The following is a 23,940-nucleotide window of genomic DNA, read 5'->3' as shown; positions in this document are numbered from 1 at the left end:
GGGTACTCCCCTTTTTTCTTTTTCTTTTTTTAGTGCTTTTCTGATTATATGTTTATATTGTCAGAAATGTCACTAATATTATAAATCATAGCTGACACAGAGATGTCTTACAGGATTTCAGAAAATGGAGGATTATGGTATAAAATACAATCAATCCTGTGTTCCAGTATATAATGTTTTAAGAATTCATTTTCTATAAGTGGAACCAATTATCTAGTTAATTACAGGGCCAATGCTGGTCCAAAAAAAAAAAAAGAAAGAAAAGAATTCATTTTCTAACCAATAATTTACTTTGGAAAGTATCGAATCCACTAAACCCATTCCAGTATTATATCTTTCAATACTACCCTCCCTAACCAAGTCAAGTCAAGAAAGAAACTGGAACCAAAAAGTTTCTTCATTTCTCTTTCTTAGGTAATGCCTATCATAGAATCTGGCCCCCAGTGTTTAAATAGGCCACGTGTCTTGTGCAATGGTTTTTTAAAATGACTCAGTAAAGGAAGAAAGTGAATTTTGCCTACTCTGCCCACATGATTGAAATGCAATCCTCAAGACACATCACAAAGAACCCACTCAAGTAGTGTTCTATTAAAATGTAAATTCATTGTGGTAGGCTGAAAAAGAATACTGTTACAAATCTTGATAAACCCTAAAATGAGATAATGGAAAATAAGTGATAATACATATGTAATCAAATATTCCACATCAAGTGATGATAGTTTTTCCTTTAATAAACTCACTGGAAGTCTTTATGTTAATATACTCAGAATAGCCCACTGGATCCCCTCAACTTCCTTCATGAATGCAAAAGTCAAATTTTCTTTCTAAAAGGTAGGCACTAAACATATTTTTTCACATGCTTCTTTTTCTCCTGACTTTTTAAAGAAAGTGATTTCATGCAAGTTTAGGCAGCAAATGACACAGCCTCTAGTGAAGGTTATTTGGGCGATAATGATATTAGAAGTTGGGAAATGCTGCCTTTGCAAATGAAAAAAAAGAAAGGTCAGAACTGTATGAAAAAGTTTCGCCAAGGGAATGCTCATTGTCCTCCATGACCAAACACATTGTGTCTATAAATTCACCTAAGTGAAATTACATCTGTGGCACCAAAAACCAACCCTGAAGCCAAATTGAGACAGAAGGGAACAAGCAAGGACTTAACAGTGCATTTCTCTGGGAGTATATTGGAAAAACAAAGGGCTGCAACAGATGGCCTCAGCCCACCAGTCCTCAGGAAAACTACACCAATTCCATTCCCAAAGAAACGTTATACTATTTCTCCAAGAGAGGGGTGCAGAAGTCGGGACACCTCCCTTACCTCCAAACCAGGGGGCTCCAAAGAGAGAAAACTGGGATGCCCTAAAGGGAGGTAGTGTGGTGTAGTGGTTTAAGAATCCTGAAGTTGGAATCCCAGCTATTCCATTTGCCATTGTAACCGAAGGAAAATTTCTTAAACCCCTCTGTCCCTCAGTTTCCTCATCTGTAAAAAGGGGGTGATTATAATATTTGCTCATTTGAATTAAATGAGATTTGGATTAATGAGACGCTTGACATATAGTGAATAAATGTTAGCCAAGTGATGATAGTAATGATGATGATGATGTGATGATATGACATACATTGTTATTTGTGCCCCTCCCCCAAAGGAGAGAGATTCATGAAGGAGCATTTTGGTGCATGGAAAACCATCAGACTTGAACAACTTAGAAAGGAAGGTTTCTATGACTGATTTTCGAATTCTTTTTTCTAGAACGCTGCTTTGAATTTTCATTTATAGCTTATTTTAAAATTCTAACAATCTACACTGATCCACTAAGTAAAATTGAGAAGGAATCTAGGGAGGATCTGAGTTAGGCTTCACAGCAATTTTAAAGACCGACTAAACGGACAATCATGGTATAACAAAATAAACAGTAATGATTTTTAAGAGCCTAAAGTTTAGCCTTTTAACAATTTTCCTTTCAAAACGATGTGAGCTTTAGAAGTTGCTGGAGTACTGTAAGCTCATTATTTAATCTATGATACTCTTTGGAAAGAATGCAGTCCATGGAAAAAATACTTGAATTTTGATCACAGGTTATTTTCCCCAACGTGAAAGAGTACTGTGCTTCCAAAAATCCATCCATACCAGCTCAAAGTTTCCTAAAGGCAGGAAACATTTCTTTTATCCCACATAAAATCACAACATACCTAATACAAAATTTTACACACTCAGTGAAAGTTTTTGTTTGACTTTTTCAGAAACACATAGGTGGGAGTCTCCTGGTCAGATCATAGAGTGTCGTTCAGTAGAGACGTTTCTTTTAAATCCATTTCTTCCTTCCACCCCCACCAAAACTGAATAGTAAAGAATTCAGGCTGAGTTAACTTGCAAAATTGTAAAACCTCCTTTACATTTGGTTATTCGTTGTTATTCCCTAAAATGTCTAGTATACCTCTTGTGTTGAGTATGCCCGTTGCAAAAATAGCTCTGATGAATTTTTTGGGCTTCATATCTCACGGCTTCTGCCTCCAAATCTAGAAATTTCTCCTTTCTACAAAGAGCACAGTCATTTGGTGCCTACTCTCACTTTACAAACTAGTTGACCATGATATAGAAAAATAATTTTTTTTTAATTAATTAATTTATTTATTTATTTTGGGCTGTGCTGGGTCTTCGTTTCTGTGCGAGGGCTTTCTCCAGTTGTGGCAAGCGGGGGCCACTCTTCATCGCGGTGTGCGGGCCTCTCACTATCGCAAGCTCTCTTGTTGCGGAGCACAGGCTCCAGACACGCAGGCTCAGTAGTTGTGGCTCATGGGCCTAGTTGCTCCGTGGCATGTGGAATCCTCCCAGACCAGGGCTCGAACCCGTGTCCCCTGCATTAGCAGGCAGATTCTCAACCACTGCACCACCAGGAAAGCCCCAGAAAAAGAATTTTTAACAGAAGGAAAGGAAATGTCCAGCACATTATAGGAAATAAACAATAGGAAAATCAGAGGCCCCTTATGAACATTTTCCTAATGCAAAATACAGGTCCCCAAGTAAAGACCTGCCACACTTGTCCTTCTTGCTGGCTGGAATGGTGGCTTCATCAAGCTTCCCAGCCATCTCCCCAGTGGGCAGGATCTCTTTCAGGAAAAACACTGCAACGGTGTTTGTAGTCCTGCCTTCTGCTGGGTCCTTTCTTGCTTGTATCTCCAAGAAGAGAATCATAGAGATGTAGAGATCGAAATTATTTTGGGGATTTAACAGATTAGAAAAAATGAAATCCAGAAAAAGAAAGTGATTTACTCAGTCTAAACATGTAACAAATAATAGGACTGGAGCCCTATCTAACGGTCTCCATTGTTTCTAAGCCCAACTATTGCTTTGAAGAACTCAGAATTCATAATTTCACAGAACTTTTTAGCTTTATACTATTGTTATTAGTAGAAGTGAAACTATATATGCAGAAGATAACTGTGCAGTGATTCAAGCATTGAGATGATATTTGCATAATATGTTGTGAATTTGTTACATATAACAAAAATAAACAAATTTACCAAAATTTAAAATGTTTATATATATTTTTAAAAGGTTTAACCACTGTGAAAATAGCTTCACCATCTTGAATAAGATGTATCTAAGTGTGTTATTATTAATTAATTTTACCAACATTTTTGAAACTTCACTGTTATCAGGTATAGTCCTAAGTTTAAAGACAGAAGAGAAAAAAATAACCCTTGTCCTAACTTGCCAACAAATTGGAGAGGCTGACATAAAACAGACAAGTACGATACTGTGTGATTCCATGTGGCAGATTTGGGAGCAAGTGCTTCTGTACGTCTGCATCCCAGGCTCAAGTGAGGACGAGGACAGGGCAGGGACCTCATGGAGAGCTTTATACATCGTACAAAAAGTTTGTATTTTACTAGAAAATAGTGATAAGGCATTGACAAATTATATGCTCTATAATAATGCAACTCAAATTATACTCTAGAGCTAATGGATTTTTCCCTGCTTCTTAATACTGAACACCTTTGTAAAAACATCTGAGAGTAAAATGTGATGAATCACCAGACTCTAGTTCTAGCTGTAGAGCTGACAGAAATCTCAGTTTCCTCATCTGTAGGATGAGCATCAGCAGAGGATTGTTGTAGGAAGTACAGGAAGTCAGGCCTGTTAAGCACTTATTACAGTATCTTGCATAAAACACTCAACAACTGTAAGCTGACATCATCTTCATCTTGATCATCATCATGATGAAAGACTGAAGTGGAGAAAATGGATTAGAATGCTAAGGGTTAATTTTAACATCTAAGGTTAAGAGCAATTTTCTAATTCTGCTGAGTCTGTATTGCTAGAGTAATAAAGTCCCTTCTGAGAGAACTACTTTGTCAGAGGCATGGCTAGAAAAAGGCATCAGTTAGCAAAATGCATTGGTCATATACTTGAGAGGAACTTTTCTGTTGATTTTGTTGTCCAAGAAAATATAAGAAAAGAAAACTGGAGTTTCAGCAGTTGAGAGCAGTATCTGTGGAGAGCTATGTGCTTGATTTGTTAGTTAAAAATGGAAGAAGAAAATATCAAGGTCTATTAGAGATTGGGGATAAAAATTAAGTTTTGTGTTACCTCCCTTTGTTGATTGGCAGGCCCTCAAAGACAGAGTATATTACGCTTTAAATTCACTAATAAATTGTAACTAATTGTTTATAAAGTATCTTTATACTGTACTGACTGAAAGTTATTTTTGGCTGTACTTTTGTTATCGGAATACTTTCTGTAATTGCACCAAATTCAAAACTTGAAATATAGTTTCGGAATTTCAATTTGGTTAAATTAAAAATTAAGTAGGTCAGAATTAGATTTACCATCAGCATAATGCCATCTGTCTATTAAAAAGGACTATATTTCAATATTCTATAGAATAATAGGTTTACTTTCTGTGTTCTGTTTTGTTAGTGCTCCTATATCCCTCCCTGTAAGAGAGAAAATCAGAAGAACTTGGAAAGTGTCATGAATTGGCAACAGTACTGGAAAGATGAGATTGGTTCCCAGCCATTTACTTGCTATTTTAATCAATTTCAAAGGTAAGCCAATATTTACATGTGCATATTAAAGTTGTTTGTAGCCTCTGTAGTTTATTATATTAGTAAATCATAGAGTGGGCTCATTTGGCAAAATATACAACGTGGAGATAGTCTCAACTCTTTCTAGCATGTAGTTAGGGAAGCCCCTTCTTATTCTACAGGTTGGGCGGCATGTAAAGAATCTGCCAGCCAAAAAAAAGAGAGAACCTGTATCATAGAGTTTACCCTCTGGATACACTAAGAAAGTGCCTTTAGGTAAGAACATTGTATACTAGGAATGTTCCCTGAGAATTATACATTAATGCACACAAACTGAACAATGTGCAGATTTATCAGCATTTTGGGCTACATCAAATCTTATCTTTCTTTTTCCTTTCTGTTCTGACCAAGTATCCATAAAATGAGTTCACACCCTTATAACTTTACTTGTCTTAGAGTGAACTCAAGTTATGCCATATAGCAATGAATACTTCAGTTCCCAACCAGATTAACCATAGTAATTTGTTCATCAAACATTTACTGCGTATTGAGTATTCTCAACTCCTTGCTGTACATCTCCACTTGGGTGTTCCAAAGTTAGGTCAGACTTTCTCTTCCTCCCATAGTTCCCTCTCTTAGTGAATGGCACTATCGTCCCCTCGTTTGCAGAGTCCAGAAACTTTGAGTAATTCTTAACTCATTTTCTCCTTTACACTCTATAACCTGTATTCACCATCCTGTTGATTTTACCCCTATATTAACTCTTCTCTGCCTTCCCTCTGCCACTGTTTTAGTTCAGATTCATATTATTTCTCGGCCCTATTAACACAATAGTCTTCTAACCAGTCCTCTACCTCTGCCCTGCACCCCCCTCCAAGACATTCTCCACATTGCTGCCAAGGCGATCTTTCTAAAACATGAGTCTGATCAGGTTACTCCTCACAGTTTTCAGAGTAAAGTCCAAACATCTTGGCATGGCCTACGTATCAGGTATCTGTTGTTGTGTAACAAGCCACCCCAAATTTAGTGGCCTATTGCGACGGTGATTTATTATTTCTTAGATCCTGTGGGTTGGCTGGGAAGTTCATCTGCTGGTTCTTCACATGATGGCTGGACTAGCCGCATGGTCCACGGTGGCATGGACCCTCCCTCACATGCCCAGCACTTGGTGCTGGCTCAGCTGAGGCACCTCCGTTCTCCACCTGGCCTCTCATCTGCCTGCAGGCTAGATTGCCTTCCTTCCAATATGGCAGCCTCAGGACAGCGTTTAAAGAGAGCCAGGCCTTGGCTCTGGAACTCACGTCACATCCCTTTTGACATGTTCTATTGGTCGAAGCAAGTCATGAAGCCAGCCAGATTCATGGGGTTTTGAAATAGACTCTGCTTCTTGATAGAAGAAGTGGCAACGGTTTTGTGGCCATATTTAATCTAGTTCACAGCATACAGGCCTCCTCAAGTTCTTGCCCCAGACTCCCTCCTCTCCATACTCATCTCCATACTCATATTATTTGCGGTAGCCATTCTGAACTATAGGGAACTATCCATCCCTATTTATTTGCTTCTGCTTCTTTGACTGCCTTGCTGAAGACTCTCCTCTGATTATCACCTTCTCTGGACTGCTTTCCTTGATCTTCAAGCTTGGTTTACTTGTATATCAGTTAGGATACCATCTGCTGCAAATCAACAGAAAACTGACTCAAAATAGCATAAACAATTAGGAAATTTATTACTTCACACATCCAAAAATGCACAGGTGGGCTGATAGCAGGGTAGTTTGATACAATGAGTTGACAGTGTCATCAAGAATGCTGCTCCTTTCTAGATCTCAGTTTTACCTCCTGGTGGCTCCCCTCATGGATACAGTATGGTTGCTGTGGTTCCAGATGTCACAGCCAGGCACAGCAGTGTCCAAAGGCAGAAAGAAACCTATCTCTCCGGTATATTTTTCTTAAGATTAGGAAACCATTTCCCAGCTTCCCACAGCCAGCCTCCCCTCAGGTGTCCTTGCCTACACCTAGTCACAAGAAAGAGCAATTAGAATCTACCTCTGAGATGGGGATAAGGCAATGTCTCCTAAATCATGTGAAGGAAGGTTGTACAGAAGGGGGCAGAATTTGTGGAACAACCAAAGGTGCCAGCTATAAGGTATATCTCCCATGTTGTGTATAGAGCTCTTTCTCAGAGGTTTGCAACCCTCACTATCGTAACTATACCAGAAGAGCTTTTCAAAAAACGCATCACAGACCAATTAAATTAGAATTTTTGGTGGTTGAACCTAGGCATTATCATTCTTTTAAATTGATTAAAAAATTGATTCCAGGGATTCTAATATATGACCAGGATCGAGAGCCACTGCTCTATCCTCTCACCTGTCACCCTCTACTGGAATTGTTTGTATGCCCATCTTCCCAACCAGACTGTCTACTGGTTAATGGTGTGGGCTATATCTTCTTTGGCTTTGGATCCCTAGCACTTCGCACAGTGCCTGGTTCTCAGTTTAAAAATGTTTGGTGAATGAATGTATCAATGAATGCAATGTGTCAGAATAATAAGGCAGGTTCTTTGCTTCCAAGGAATTAGACTTTATTGGGGGAAACAGATGTTTATGCAAATATAAGTATGACTTCATCAGCTAGAGATGAAAGGGAGGAAGACCTTGAAGATAGGGTGACTGCGATAAAGAAACCAAGCTTGACAATGTAAGGTAAGTTAGGTAATAGTTTATATAATAAGGAGTGGTGAATCTGTAAGCTGGAAAGGTAGCTTGGGGTTAGATTTCTAAAGGGTCAAAAATGCCAAACTAAGGACATGGTCTTTGTCATATGGGCAATGAAAATTTGTGAAAAGTTTTTTTTTTTTTTGAATCAAAGACTGACATGAGTAGATCTCTGATTTAGAAAGTAATTGATGTGAGAGTTGAATGTGTGGAGAGGGGAGATGGGTTAAAGGCAGGAGCTCCAGCTCAGAGACGGGAGGAAGTAAGGAGAGTACTGAGTGAAAAACATAACATTTTTGAGTGGCTACCATGGGCCAACCATTGTGAATAACATTTTGGTTAGATCACCAAATTTCTTATAATAGTTCTAAATTCTGGCCCCACTTGACAAGTGAGAAAACTGAGTCTTAAAGACTCCATCTGAAGTCTTTAAGTGAAAAAACCCAGCATCCAGCTAGTCTGATTCCCAAAGCTCCTTCTATTAACCATCTTCTTGTCCCGTTAAAGCAGTTTGAGGGCCTAGACGAGAGTAGAGGTAATGGAAGTAGCTCACAGAGGGGTACATCAGAAAGACATTTGCAATTACAATCACCAGAACTTGATGACCACGTGATGAGCAAAAGGCAGGTACCACATTTGACTGAGCATGAGGAGAGTCTAGCTCCGACTGTTGAATTTGGGGGTCTCGTAAGATATCCAAAAGAAAGACGTAGAAGTACAGACTTTTAGTTCAGGAGCAAGAGGTCAGGGTGAGTGTTATACGAGTCTGGGAATCACTGGCACACAAGCTGGAGCTGAAGCAAGGAGAAAGAGTGCATACTGGAGTGAGGGGAGAAATGCTGACAGAATCGTGGGATCCTCTGTGTTGACGGTATGAGGGGAAGAGATGGAGAAAGAGTGGCCAGATGTGGAGAGGAAAGTGAAAAGACTTGGAAGGGGGAATGTTTTAAGGGGAAAGGGGTAATCAAGACAGACTACTGGGAAGTCATCAGCTGTGGCAATTAGGAGCGTGTGAGTGATCTTTGTGAACACGGTTTAGGTACTGTCTTAAAGCACAGGGTTTGAAATCATTTTGTATTAGCCTGAGGTGAGACTGTGAAGGCTTTACAAAGTGCAGACTCCTTTTTCAAGAAGTTTGCCATGACTGGAAAAAGACTTTGGGGGAGGAGATGAGTAACCGAGAGGGAAACAGGAATGGATACAGAGAAATGAGACAGGTATGGACTAAAACTGCTGAGGAAGAAGGAAACATTGACTGCAGATGGTAAATAAGGCAAAAAGGGAACACGCCCTGAAGAAAACAAGATAAGATGAAATAAAAAGGCTAAGTGGGGATATGTTTTTCTGTGAGGTGGGAACACAGCAACAGGAAATAGGCACCAGCAGTCAAGACAGTTTGATACTGAACCCACCACTGTCTGAACCAGGTGAGCCTTTAAGCTTCCAAGTGCTGGACCAGAAGCTGGGTTCCGAGCATCCGTGACCTTAGCTTGCAGGTGGAAGCAGACAGAAGCCCCCTCCCACGGGCTGTCCTGCCCAGCTGCTGGACATCTTCTTAACTTCCCCTCACTCCCCACTCAGGCACCGAGTTTTCTAAAGGCTAGCAACCCCATTTGGCCTCCTGTTAGGGCGTGAACTCTGACTACCTTCAGAGCCCAACCAAGCAGGACCATTCCCTGGAATAGTGAGAACTCCCTGAAAAGAGCTCACCCTGCATGATGTATCAATTGTATTAACTTTAGTAGCAGTACATTTAAGCCCCCCATTCCTCCTTCAGAACGGATACCCATTCCTTATCCATCATCTGGCAGTCCCATTTTCAGACTGTCGGGGTGTAGATAGAAGTGAGGGTGGTCTGTCACAACTCAAAAGCACTCAAGACATAATTTTTTTTTTTTTTTTTGGCGATACGCCGGCCTCTCACTGTTGTGGCCTCTCCCGTTGCGGAGCACAGGCTCCAGACGCGCAGGCTCAGCGGCCATGGCTCACGGGCCCAGCCACTCCGCGGCGTGTGGGATCTTCCCGGACCGGGGCACGAACCCGTGTCCCCCGCATTGGCAGGCGGACTCTCAACCACTGCACCATCAGGGAAGCCCAGGACATAATTTTTAAGTGACTTTGGGAAAACAGAACTTTGGAGTTTTGGCTCTTTTACCGTGACATTTGCAAGAGGAAACAAGAATGCTGGTTGTAGGTGTGAAAAATGGCAGCTCCTTGGTGCTATCTACTCTTAGTACACTTTTTACTACTGCTAAGTATGAAATAAAAATAGACTTACTGTAGAGACTCCCAGATGCTCTTGATCAGATGAACTTTATATTTAAAGTAACCTTTAGATTTCACTCGAATTCGGGAAATTAGGGAGAAGAGGTACCAAGAAGTTTCCATTTTCAAGAAAAGGGTGTTATTTTAAAAATCTAAGACAAAGATGATTGAAGTCTTAGCTTTCCATTGTTGAAGCCTTATTTAGGTGAGATATACTCAGGAATAGAATCTGCGGTGGCCAGAGCAGCCACCAGCAGCCATGCCTGCCACGGCAGGACAGTCCCCATGCAGTCGCTCCCTCCTTCTGCACCCAAGAAGGACAAGGAGCACCAAGGAGGTGCTGCTGGGTGACCTCACGCCCAGGGCTCAGTGGAAGCTGTCCCGGGCTGCCTCCATTCGTGATCTTCCTCTACAACCTTTCGGCTCGTTCTCTCCTTCAACCTCAAGGCTCACAATCTCCATACAATGTGTAGATTTTTATTTTACACTTTTTTCTAAGGTCACACTTTAGGTAAGGTCACACTTACCCTCCCTATACCATTTTTTTCTCTTCTTAGCCTTTTCTTGGCTTATCCTTTCTCAGCAAAACCTGAGTGATGCCCCCTTACCAAGTTGTTTTTTTTTTTTTTTTGCGGTACGCGGGCTTCTCACTGCTGCGGCCTCTCCCGCTGCGGAGCACAGGCTCCAGACGCGCAGGCTCAGCGGCCATGGCTCACGGGCCCAGCCACTCCGCGGTACGCGGGACCCTCCCGGACCGGGGCACGAACCCTTGTGCCCCGCATCGGCAGGCGGACTCCCAACCACTGTGCCACCAGGGAAACCCACCAAGTTTGTTTTGAAAGCCCCATTCCATTGCTAGAAAGTGTCTCTGTAGTCTCAGTCTGTCTATACAGTTCTCCTCCCTCATCTTTGCCTTCACCAGCTTCCCCTCGAAGAGGGCGTGTCCCTGGAAAATGGTTACTCATTCCTTAATTCCCTTTGGATCCAAGGACAAGGAAGAGTGATCGGTCTTTATTTTTTGCACTTTTCCTCTTATGGAGAGCATCGTGTTTTTCTATACAGGTCTGCTTTTTAATACTTTATTTTATTGTCCTGAGTGGATAATAGTTCACAGAGGGCACAGATCAGGCTTACACACACACACACACACACCCCGTCAAATGAACCAATCCAGTCACACCACCTGTGAGGTCTTGAATTCATTCCCTTGGTTGAGGCCCTCACTGTTTCTCATCTAGATAGTTGAAGTGACCCTCAACTGGTCTTTTAGGCTTGGCCTTTCTCTCATCCATCACCTACACTACACTAGGTTTCGTTGTACTTTATTTAAGCCTGTATTTGATTTTGTCACGATCCTTGATTACGTTTTTCTGCCTTCTTATTGTTCATTGGATAAAGACTGTGCCCTTCCAATTCTAGGTGCAACTTCTGCTGTTTAATCATGTGTCCATCAGGTGAAAAAAAAGAAACAAACCAGACGTGATCCATGCCTTTATGGAGCTTACAGTCTGTCGTAATACCATTACACAGAGAATTACGAAGTGGGGTAAATGCTATGAAGGAAAAGCCAGCGGTGCTGCTATGAGATATTATATATAACAAGGTGGGGAATTTTGAAGGCCTGTATGAGTAAATCATAATTAGTTAGAGACCAGAAGATGGTCAAGAGTTAGCTAGGTGAAAAGTGAGGGGAACAGTATTTCAGAATGAGACACCACCATGTGCAAAGGTTCTGAGGCAAGAAAGAGGTTGGTGAGTTTTAGGAACTGAAAGGCCCATGTGACAGAGGAGCTGTAAGAGAGAAGGAGAGTGGTAAGTGTTGACTCTGGAGAGAGTAGGCAGGGTTTACATATCTCTTAAACTCAGTGAGCAGCCAGTGATGGGGAGTGGTGACATGGCCTGATTTAAATGTTTTCAGTTTTCTATCAGCTGCTCCAGTCACCTCAGATTACTCTGTGTTTCTCATGCACATCCATGCCTTTGCCCTGTCTCCTCTTCCTTCACCTTTTCCCACTTCTAGGAATTAGCACACTATGGTGGTTCTAGAAGGAATGCTGAAACTAGCCACTTCCTAGCATGGGTAGTCTTGGGTATGTTACTCTGACCTACCTGTGCCTCCATTCCCTTTGTAGAGGGAGAAATAATAAGGTTATTGTGAGGTTATCAATGAGATGACATGTGCCTACCCATACTAATTCCTATAAAAGTTTTTGCTATTATTATTTTTATTACTCTTTTTTTTAACATCTTTATTGGAGTATAATTGCTGTACATTGTTGTGTTAGTTTCTACTGTATAACAAAGTGAATCAGCTATACATATATATATATATCCCCATATCTCTTCCCTCTTGCATCTCCCTCCCACCCTCCCTATCCCACCCCTCTAGGTAGTCACAAAGCACCAATCTGATCTCCCTGTGCTATGCAGCTCCTTCCCACTAGCTATCTATTTTACATTTGGTAGTATATATATGTCCATGCCACTCTCTCACTTCGTCCCAGCTTACCCTTCCCCTCCCCATCCTTAAGTCCATTCTCTACGTCTGCGTCTTTATTTCTGTCCTACCCCTAGGTTCATCAAACCATTTTTTCTTTTTTTTCTTAATTTCATATATATGTGTTAGCATACTGTATTTGTTTTTCTCTTTCTGACTTACTTCACTCTGTATGACAGACTCTATGTCCATCCACCTCACTACAAATAACTCAATTTCGTTTCTTTTTATGGCTGAGTAATATCCCATTGTATATATGTGCCACATCTTCTTTATCCATTCATCTGTCAGTGGACACTTAGGTTGCTTCCATGTCCTGGCTATTGTAAATAATGCTGCAATGAACATTGTGGTACATGTCTCTTTTTGAATTATGGTTTTCTCAGGGTATATGCCCAGTAGTGGGATTGCTGGGTCATATGGTAGTTCTGTTTTTAGTTTTTTAAGGAACCTCCATACTGCTCTCCATAGTGGCTGTATCAATTTACATTCCCACCAACAGTGTAGGAGGGTTCCTTTTTCTCCACACCCTCTCCAGCATTTATTGTTTGTAGATTTTTTGATGATGGCCATTCTGAACGGTGTGAGGTAATACCTCATTGTAGTTTTGATTTGCAATTCTCTAATAATTAATGATGTTGAGCATCCTTTCATGTGTTTGTTGGCAATCTGTATTTCTTCTTTGGAAAAATGTCTATATAGGTGTTCTACCCATTTTTGGATTGGGTTGTTTGTTTTCTTGATATTCAGCTGCTTGAGTGGCTTGTATATTTTGGAGATTAATCCTTTGTCAGTTGCTCCTTTTGCAAATATTTCCTCCCATTCTAAGGGTTGTCTTTTTGCCTTATGTTTTCCTTTGCTGTGCAAAAGCTTTTAAGTTTCATTGGGTCCCCTTTGTTTATTTTTGTTTTTATTTCCATTTCTCTAGGAGATGGGTCAAAAAGGATCTTGCTGTGATTTATGTCATAGAGTGTTCTGCCTATGTTTTCCTCTATGAGTTTTATAGTGTCTGGCCTTACATTTAGGTCTTTAATCCATTTTGAGTTTATTTTTGTGTATGGTGTTAGGGAGTGTTCTAATTTCATTCTTTTCCATGTAGCTGTCCCGTTTTCCCAGCACCACTTATTGAAGAGGTTGTCTTTTCTCCATTGTATATTCTTGCCTCCTTTATCAAAGATAGGGTGACCATATGTGCATGGGTTTATCTCTGGGCTTTCTATCCTGTTCCATTAATCTGTATTTCTGTTTTTCTGCCAATACCATACTGTTTGGATTCCTGTACTTTTGTAGTATAGTCTGAAATCAGGGAGCCTGATTCCTCCAGCTCCGTTTTTCTTTCTCAAGATTGCCTTGGCTATTCGGGGTCTTTTGTGTTTCCATACAAATTGTGAAATTTTTTGTTCTAGTTCTGTGAAAAATGCCAGTGGTGGTTTGATAGGGATTGCACGGAATCTGTAGATTGCTTTCGGTAGTATAGTCATTTTCACAATCTTGATTCTTCCAATCCAAGAACATGGTATATCTCTCCATCTGTTTGTATCATCTTTAATTTCTTTCATCAAGGTCTTAATAGTTTTCTGCATGCAGGTCTTTTGTCTCCTTAGGTAGGTTTATTCCTAGATATTTTATTCTTTTTATTGCAATGGTAAATGGGAGTGTTTCCTTAATTTCTGTTTCAGATTTTTCATCATTAGTGTATAGGAATGCAAGAGATTTCTGTGCATTAATTTTGTATCTGCTACTTTACCAAATTCACTGATTAGCTCTAGTAGTTTTCTGGTAGCATCTTTAGGATTCTCTATGTATAGTATCATGTCATCTGCAAAGAGTGACAGTTTTACTTCTTCTTTTCCAATTTGTATTCCTATTATTTCTTTTTCTTCTCTGATTGCTGTGGCTAAAGCTTCCAAAACTATGTTGAATAATAAGGGTGAGTGTGGGCAACTTTGTCTTGTTCCTGATCTTAGTGGAAATGGTTTCAGTTTTTCACCATTGAGATTGATGTTGGCTGTGGGTTTGTCATATATGGCCTTTATTATGTTGAGGTAAGTTCCCTCTATGCCTACTTTCTGGAGAGTTTTTTTTATCATAAATGGGTGTTGAATTTTGTCAAAAGCTTTTTCTGCATCTATTGAGATGATCATATGGTTTTTCTCCTTCAATTTGTTAATGTGGTGTATCACATTGATTGATTTGCATATATTGAAAACTCCTTGCATTCCTGGGGTAAACCCCACTTGATCATGGGGTATGATCCTTTTAATGTGCTGTGGGATTCTGTTTGCTAGTATTTTGTTGAGGATTTTTGCATCTATGTTCATCAGTGATATTGGCCTGTAGTTTTCTTTCTTTGTGACATCTTTGTCTGGTTTTGGTATCAAGGTGATGGTGGCCTCGTAGAATGAGTTTGGGAGTGTTCCTCCCTCTGCTATATTTTGGAAGAGTTTGAGAAGGATAGGTGTTAGCTCTTCTCTAAATGTTTGATAGAATTTGCCTGTTAAGCCATCTGGTCCTGGGCTTTTGTTTGTTGTAAGATTTTTCATCACAGTTTCAATTTCAGTGCTTGTGATTGGTCTGTTCATATTTTCTATTTCTTCCTGATTCAGTCTTGGCAGGTTGTGCATTTCTAAGAATTTGTCCATTTCTTCCAGGTTGTCCATTTTATTGGCATAGAGTTGCTTGTACTAATCTCTCATGATCTTTTGTATTTCTGCAGTGTCAGTTGTTTCTTCTCCTTTTTCATTTCTAATTCTATTGATTTGAGTGTTCTCCCTTTTTTCTTGATGAGTCTGGCTAATGGTTTATCAATTTTGTTTATCTTCTCAAAGAACCAGCTTTTAGTTTTATTGATCTTTGCTATCGTTTCCTTCATTTCTTTTTCATTTATTTCTTATCTTTATGATTTCTTTCCTTCTGCTAACTTTGGGGTTTTTTGTTCTTCTTTCTCTTATTGCTTTAGGTGTAATGTTAGGTTGTTTATTTGAGATGTTTCTTGCTTCTTGAGGTAGGATTGTATTGCTATAAACTTCCCTCTTAGAGCTGCTTTTGCTGCATCCCATAGGTTTTGGGTCATCGTGTTTTCATTGTCATTTGTTTCCAGGTATTTTTTGATTTCCTCTTTGATTTCTTCAGTGACCTCTTGGTTATTTAGTAGTGTATTGTTTAGCCTCCATGTGTTTGTATTTTTTACAGTTTTTTTCCTGTAATTGATATCTAGTCTCATAGCATTGTGGTCGGAAAAGATACTTGATACGATTTCAATTTTCTTAAATTTACCAAGGCTTGATTTGTGACCCAAGATATGATCTATCCTGGAGAATGTTCCATGATAAATGTCCTATAAATATCAATTAAATCCATCTTGTTTAATGTGTCATTTAAAGCTTGTGTTTCCTTATTTACTTTCATTTTGGTTGATCTATACATTGGTGAAAGTGGGGTGTTAAAGTCCCCTACTATGATTGTGGTGCTGTCGATTTCCCCTTATGGCTGTTAATATTTGCCTTATGTATTGAGGTGCTCGTCTGTTGGGTGCATAAGTATTTACAATTGTTATATCTTCTTCTTGGATTGATCCCTTGATCATTATGTAGTGTCCTCCTTTGTCTCTTGTAATAGTCTTTATTTTAAAGTCTATTTTGTCTGATATGAGAATTACTACTCCAGCTTTCTTTTGATTTCCATTTGCATGGAATATCTTTTCCATCCCCTCACTTTCAGTCTGTATGTGTCCCTAGGTCTGAAGTGGGTCTCTTGTAGACAGCATATACACGGGTCTTGTTTATATGTCCGTTCAGGCAGTCTATGTCTTTTGTTTGGAGCATTTAATCCATTTACATTTAAGGTAATTATCAATTTGTATGTTCCTATTACCATTTTCTTAATTGTTTTGGGCTTGTTATTGTAGGTCTTTTCCTTCTCTTGTGTCTCCTGCCTAGAGAAGTTCCTTTAGCATTTGTTGTAAAGCTGGTTTGCTTGTGCTGAATTCTCTTAGCTTTTGCTTGTCTGTAAAGGTTTTAATTTCTCCGTCAAATCTGAATGAGATCCTTGCTGGGTAGAGCAATCTTGGTTGTAGGTTTTTCCCTTTCATCACTTTAAATATGTCCTGCCACTCCCTTCTGGCTTGCAGAGTTTCTGCTGAAAGATCAGCTGTTAACCTTACAAGGGGATTCCCTTGTATGTTATTTGTTGCTTTTCCCTTGCTACTTTCAATATTTTTTCTTTGTATTTAATTTTTGATAGTTTGAGTAATATGTGTCTTGACGTGTTTCTCCTTGGATTTATCCTGTATGGGACTCTGTGTGCTTCCTGGACTTTCCCCATGTTAGGGAAGTTTTCCACTATAATCTCTTCAAATATTTTCTTAGTCCCTTTCTTTTTCTCTTCTCCTTCTGGGACCCCTATAATTCGAATGTTGATGCATTTAATGTTGTCCCAGAGGCCTCTGAGACTGTCCTCAATTCCTTTCATTCTTTTTTCTTTATTCTGCTCTGTGGTAGTTATTTCCACAGTTTTATCTTCCAGGTCACTTATCTGTTCTTCTGTCTCAGTTATTCTGCTATTGATTCCTTCTAGAGAATTTTTAATTTCATCTGTTGTGTTGTTCATCATTGTATGCTTGCTCTTTAGTTCTTTTAGGTCCTTGTTAAACATTTCTTGTATTTTCTCCATTCTATTTCCAAGATTTTGGATCATCTTTACTATCATTACTCTGAATTCTTTTTCAGGTAGACTGCCTATTTCCTCTTCATTTGTTTGGCCTGGTGAGTTTTTACCTTGCTCCTTCATCTGCTATGTATTTTTCTGTCTTCTCATTTTGCTTAACTTACTGTGTTTGGGGTCTCCTTTTTGCAGGCTGCACATTCATAGTTCCTGTTGTTTTTAGTGTCTGCCCCCAGTGGGTATGGTCGGTTCAGTGGGTTGTGTAGGCTTCCTGGTGGAGGGGACTGGTGCCTGTGTTGTGGTGGATGAGGCTGGATCTTGTCTTTCTGTTGGGCAGGACCATGTCCGGTGGTGTGTTTTGGAGTGTCTGTGAACTTATTATGATTTTTGGCAGCCTCTCTGCTAATGGGTGGGGTTGTGTTTCTGTCTTGCTACTTTTTTGGCATGGGGTGTCCAGCACTGGAGCTTGCTGGTCGTTGAGTGGATCTGGGTCTTAGCGTTGAGATGGAGATCTCTGGGAGAGCTCTTACTGATTGATATTACGTGGGGCCGGGAGGTCTCGGTGGACCAGTGTCCTGAACTCGGCTCTCCCATCAGGCCAGAGCACCAAGACCCTGTCAGCCACACAGCCAGGTGCATGGGGAATTTCTTGCCTTTTGGGAAGTCTGAGGTCTTCTGCCAGCATTCAGTAGGTGTTCTGTGGGAGTTTTTCCACGTGTAGATGTATTTCTGATGTATTTTGGGGGCGGAAGGTGATCTCCACATATTACTCCTCTGTCATCTTGAAGGTCCGCCTAGGAGTAATTTTAATAGTAAGACTTGTAAAGCATCTGTAGGTTGAACTCTTACCTGAAGATGAGCAAGAGGTCCTGATATCACAGCTTCTGATGTCAATGGAGATCCCTTCCATGTCTCCCTTGGTCTATTCCAAACCACATAGCTGGCAAGATGTCTTTCCGATTCAATTTCCCCTTGGTGGATGGATTATTTCACTGGAAAAAAATGAGTTGTTGTGATCCTGCTTGCCTGTTGCCAGCAGAGGGTCTCGCTCAACGTGCCACATCCCCGGCTGCTGAGGAGGGAGGGATGGGGAAGTGCACCGGAGACACGGGTGAGCTCCACGCAGAGTGGTGGGCTCTGGGCTCCAGGCTCCGGGGTGGAGGTGGGGATGGGGGCAACAGCAGCACCTCCTCCACTCAGGCGTCTGCCTATTTTTATTACTATTAATAAGATTTGCCTCAAAGGCCACTGTGTAACCTTTTCTCACCTTTTCAGGTATAATCAGTCAGTTCCTCTTCTGAGCTCCTACAGGGCTAGGGTTGCTTTTTTCACACTGTTATAGAGTTGGTTGAATATGTATCTTTCTCCTTTTATAGATTATGAATTCCTTAATGCAGCAACTGTGTGGCAGTAGGCATCTGTGTTTACATCTACCACTTACTAACTGTGTGACCTAGGGGAAATTGTGGAACTTCTTGCTCTTGGTTTCCTCATCTATACAATGAGGATAATGTTATCTGTCTTAAGGGTTTTGTTTGTTTGTTTGTTTTGTTTTGGAAAAGATCATATCTGCACAAGAGTGAGTACTTAGTAAATGTATGTGCTTTTCTTTCCTTGCTCTGTAAATTTCTAACAACTGGGGTAGAAAAGCTAATCAGTGAATAGCCCTGTTATTCACTGATTGGAGACTGAGTGAGTGAATAAATAATAGAGATTTGATTGATGAGTAAAGCAGTGGAACACACGAAAATAACAAAAAAGAATGGATTCTATTGTGAAATAAAATAAATACATTGTACTTCTGACATTGAACAGTTATATCCTAATTTTTAAGTTCCTTCAGATTATGTGGGTCCTATAGTATATATTTTCAACTTAAACTTGCCCTTAGCATTTTAGAGAAAGATGAACATAATGGCCCCAGCTAAAGTTGAGTAGAATGCTCTTTAGAACACTGTTTGAAAGCCATTAAAATAGAAGGTTAAAAGCAATCAATCAGAAAAAGAATGCTCACTTACATAGGGCTTAGTTTTCGTATCTACAAAATTTGATAGATTGATAGATTAAATGATCTCTAAGAGTCCTCTAAGTTCTCAAGTTGTACGATTTTGTGATTCCCTGATTCTGAAGGCTTGTACAATTACAACAGCTTAAGACGCTAGATCACATCCTAATGGCGAGAGAGAAAGAAGATTAGCAAAGAACCAAATGGTTAACAGTCTGGAGCCATTTAGTGGAGGAGCAGACAGTCCTCCTACCTCAACAGTAACTGAGTTTCATAATGATGACACTGAGTCATCAAAAAAGTTAAATTTGGTTCAATATACTCTCCTTAAAAGGCAAGGAAATGTGTAATGCATTTTTAGAAAGATGTTACCAATTATATTTTAATATTTGTATTAGTTTTTATTCAACTTCAATTATTTGGAAAATTCACTTATGTGAATACCTAGCTCCTCTCCTTGAAATAAACAATACTGTTTTAGGGGCTGCAAAAGCTTCCTGCCACAAATAGATTATCAGTCTTCTATCATGTGTTACCCTTTTCAGTGTCCTAGATTTCATCCATAAAATTACCACCATTTCAGTCATTTACTCTTTCATTTATTCAACAAGCATATATTAATCACCTGTCTTATACCAAACAGCAGTGATCAAAGATCAAAGATAATAAGACTTGGTTTCTGTCTTCAAGGAACTCACTGACTACTATGAAAGACCAACATGTACATAAACAATTGGAATGTAACTTAGTAAGTGCCATAATTACACACACACACACACACACACACACACAGTATAGTGCCTGGACCTACTTGAATGGAGATAAGGAGTGGAGAGAGAAAAGCCTTCATAGAGAAAAGTTTGAGCTGTTGTTGTTGTTTTGTTTGTTTTTTTTTAATGAGTAGGAATTTCCCAGGTAAATGAAGGCTAGGGAAAGGGATTTCAGGGAAAATAAGGCATTAAGATTTGGAATGTTATAGGCAACTGAAAGAAATGTAAGGAGCTATGTATTCTTGGAGAGTGAATTTAGGGGAAAAGTGATAGATGAACCGGCAGAGGTTGAATGAGATAATACTGTGCTCTTATGGCATGCTAAGGTTTTAGACTTTATTCAGTAGCAAGTCACATTTGTACTTGAGGGAGACCAGTCTTGTGGCTGCATGGAAGACAGACTGGATATAAGCCGAAAATGGAGGAAGGTTAAACAAATTGAAAAGTATCACATCAGTCTAAACAAAGGATGAAAAGAGCTTGGGCAAAGGCAGAATTAGTGGAGAAGGGAAGGAGGGAATGGACATGAGATTGTACAGAAGTGAGATTAAGCATGTAAGTGAGATTGTACTTACATGTTTATATACCTGTCTCTGAATACATTTATAACCAATACAGTGAAAAATGGTTGGTCAATTGTAATTGATTTTGGCTATGTCTTTGCATTTGTTTTCGAATTATGAAGCTCTAGAACCAGACTTCTTTTAATATATTTATAGGTTGAATTTAATTGTTCCATTGGCTTCTAAGCTTTCCTTTTATTTTTTTATAAGACAAATTACTAAAGAAAAAAACCTCATCTTTACTTGCAGACCTCTTAGGATACAAATGGGGGAAAATGTGCATATAAATATGGGAAGTGATATTTTGAATAAATTCCATAGGGAAATTTTATTGACCTTTGAATGAATTACTAAATACTAGACTTGTTATTTGATAAAAATTTAATTTTTAATAGAGCTGTTTACTTTTGTTTTCCGTTTACTCTGAAAAATATTTCTTATAATCTTTCATTAACTAAGAGACTGGTTCTATAGTTGTTTTTTAAAGGAATATATTGGTTTTCTTTTTAGGCATTAAGTCCAATGATATATCTTGAGTCTTAAAAAAGAAAACAGTGAATCTGGAATCTTACCAAAATTGAGTCTTTTCTGTATACATTTGTGTCTGGTTCCATATTAAGAGAGATTACATCAGAATTGAAAGCTCTCGTTGGTCTCAAAGTCTGTACTTTAAAAAAAAAAAAAAAAACAGTGATGGCTGTTCCCTCTCCAGTATGCTATAGAATATGTATGGAATTCACTTTAGTGTTCTTTCAAAGTCTGACACCCAAATGGCTTTACATTACTTAGGATGTAAATTTGAGAGTCTGTTTTCTGATTGTTATTCAAAGTGTTTTTATGCTTGCAAATTCACCTTCTAACAGCTTTTATCATTGTGGCAGTAAAGTTAAGAATTTGATGTTATTAAATCACTTTTCACTTAGGATAGTTTATGTAGCTATTAAACAAAGCTGCGAGGGTATTTGGGAGGAAAACTACAGGAGCTGTAGGACAAGTAGGTCACAGAGTGCAGCACCGTCAGATGGTGGAATGCAGGGCAGGGCTGTGCGTCAGGAGACTTGAGTTCTATCCATAGCTCTCTTCCTGACTTGGTGTATGACCTTGGTCTACTTACTGAAGAGCTCTTGCCTCAGTTTCATCTTGGATGAAATGGGCCAGAATTAGCCTCTAACACATGTAGAGGGTATCAAATCTGGGAGACATCTTCTAGTCATTTATTCCAACCCGAAGTGAATCCTGCCACTTTTTTTTTTTTTAATAAATTTATTTTATTTATTTATTTATTTATTTTTGGCTGCGTTGGGTTTTCGTTGCTACTCGTGGACTTCCTCTAGTTGCAGCGAGCAGGGGCTACTCTTCGTTGCGGTGCATGGGCTTCTCACTCCGGTGGTTTCTCTTGTTGTGGAGCACAGGCTCTAGGCACGTGGGCTCAGTAGTTGTGGCTTGTGGGCTCTAGAGCGCAGCCTCAGTAGTTGTGGTGCACGGGCTTAGTTGCTCCGCGGCATGTGAGATCTTCCCAGCAGGGCTCGAACCCATGTCCCCTGCATTGGCAGGCGGACTCTTAACCACTGCACCACCAGGGAAGTCCCCTGCCACCTTTTTTTTTTTTTTGCGGTACATGGGCCTCTCACTATTGTGGCCTCTCCCGTTGCAGAGCACAGGCTCCGGACGCGCAGGCTCAGCGGCCATGGCTCACGGGCCCAGCCGCTCCGCAGCATGTGGGATCTTCCCGGACCGGGGCACGAACCCGTGTCTCCTGCATCGGCAGGCGGACTCTCAACCACTGCGCCACCAGGGAAGCCCCCCTGCCACGTTTTTTGAAAGTATCTTCCATTCTCTATTTCAACAACTTTGGTGACAATGGATGTCATTTCTCCTGAAGCATCCTACTCCATTTCCAAACATTTTTAGTTGTCAGTAATTCATCTGAGGAAATACCTAGAATAGGCACATTCATAGAGATGGAGGTAGATTAGAGGTTATCAGGGACTGGGGGAAGAGGGAAAAGGGAGTCATTGCTTAATGGTTACGGAGCTTCCATTTGGGGTGATGGAAAAGTTTTGGAAACATAATGGTGCTGGTTGCACAACACTGTCAATTTAATTAACGCCACTAAATTGTATACTTAAAATGGCAAATTTTATTGTGTGTGTGTGTGTGTACATATATATGTGTATATATATGTGTGTGTGTGTATATATATATATATTTTTTTAAACCACAGTAAAAATAGAAAAACTTCATCTTGATTAGCCCTATGGTCTCAGTAGGAAGGTAGACCATATTATCTGAATTTTACAGAAGAACAAACAGCCTTTAAGGTCACATGACCAGGGAGGAGCAGAGTAAGTATCTGAACCCAAGTCCTTGACCCTCAAACCAAAGGTGTCCTCCAGTCCACTGCTGCCATTGCTGTTGGGAATAGACTTGTTCTCACTGCTTGTGATGCTCTTCTTCTTCTTTTTTTTTTTAATTTACTAACTTATTTTGGCTGCACCAGGTCTTAGTTGCAGCACGTGGGATGTTCGTTACAGCACGTGGACTTCTTAGTTGCGGCACGTGGACTCTTAGTTCTGGCATGTGAACTCCTCGTTGCAGCATGCATGTGGGATCTCGTTCCGAGATCAAGGATCGAACCCGGGCCCCCTGCATTGGGAACGTGGAGTCTTACCCACTGGACCACCAGGGAAGTCCCTATACATGCTATTCTTAGAGTCTGCCCCTCTCCCCATTTCTAACATTTCACTGTGAGAATGATGTTCTGGATTTAAATGAAAGAATTTAAAATTTATCCCTATATAAATACATACTGTTACTTTTTTACCGATTGTTCCATTCTCATGATTACTTTGAATCTTGATTCTGGCACGCATCATATTTGTTATTTTTTCCATTGTAAAATGTTATCCTAATTGCAAGTCACAATGACTTTAATCTCCTTATCTAAATTATTGATAAAAATCCTGGAAAGGGCTGATTCATAGGCAGAGACTTGAATATTTCCCTGGTAATCTTCCTCTGGCCTTATCCAATAATAGCCAATGCCTTCATACCATGCTTACTCTGTTCCAGAAACAGTGCTTTATACACTGAATCTCATTAAATCTGCACAATATCCCTGCAAGGCATTATTGTCATAATTCTCATTTTATACATAAGGGAATGAAGCACAGAGAGGTTAAACAAGTTGCACAGATCACACAGCTGACAAGTAGCATAAGCAGGATTCAAACCTGTGCATTCTGCCTCCATAGCCCAGGCTCTCAAGCACTCTGCTTGTACTGCTGCTGACATCAGCCAGGATTCCAGGCCATCCTGGGATTGGATAACATCAGGGGCTCTATGAAATCTGATCAATGAGATTGCAACTATAACATTCTTTAATTGTACCATTGGTGGCAAAATAATCTGAAATGACAGATGAAGGGACTTGT

General features: G+C 39.9%; 1 protein-coding gene across 1 annotated transcript in view; it reads left to right on the top strand.

Annotated features, from left to right (window-relative positions):
- The window catches only part of KCNMB4 (potassium calcium-activated channel subfamily M regulatory beta subunit 4), a 72,851-nt gene that overhangs the window by 24,862 nt on the left and 24,049 nt on the right, over positions 1 to 23,940 (top strand). The window contains exon 2 of the mRNA XM_081249808.1: positions 4,922 to 5,049. Within this exon, the coding sequence (XP_081105934.1) occupies positions 4,922 to 5,049 (128 nt within the window). The remainder of the gene's footprint in view (positions 1 to 4,921; positions 5,050 to 23,940) is intronic.

Source organism: Mesoplodon bidens, assembly GCF_964165515.1.
Source record: "Mesoplodon bidens genome assembly, chromosome: 11".
Classification (NCBI taxonomy): Eukaryota; Metazoa; Chordata; class Mammalia; order Artiodactyla; family Ziphiidae; genus Mesoplodon; species Mesoplodon bidens.
The sequence above is the reverse complement of the archived record's forward strand: the minus strand, read 5'-3'. Positions and strand labels throughout refer to the sequence as shown.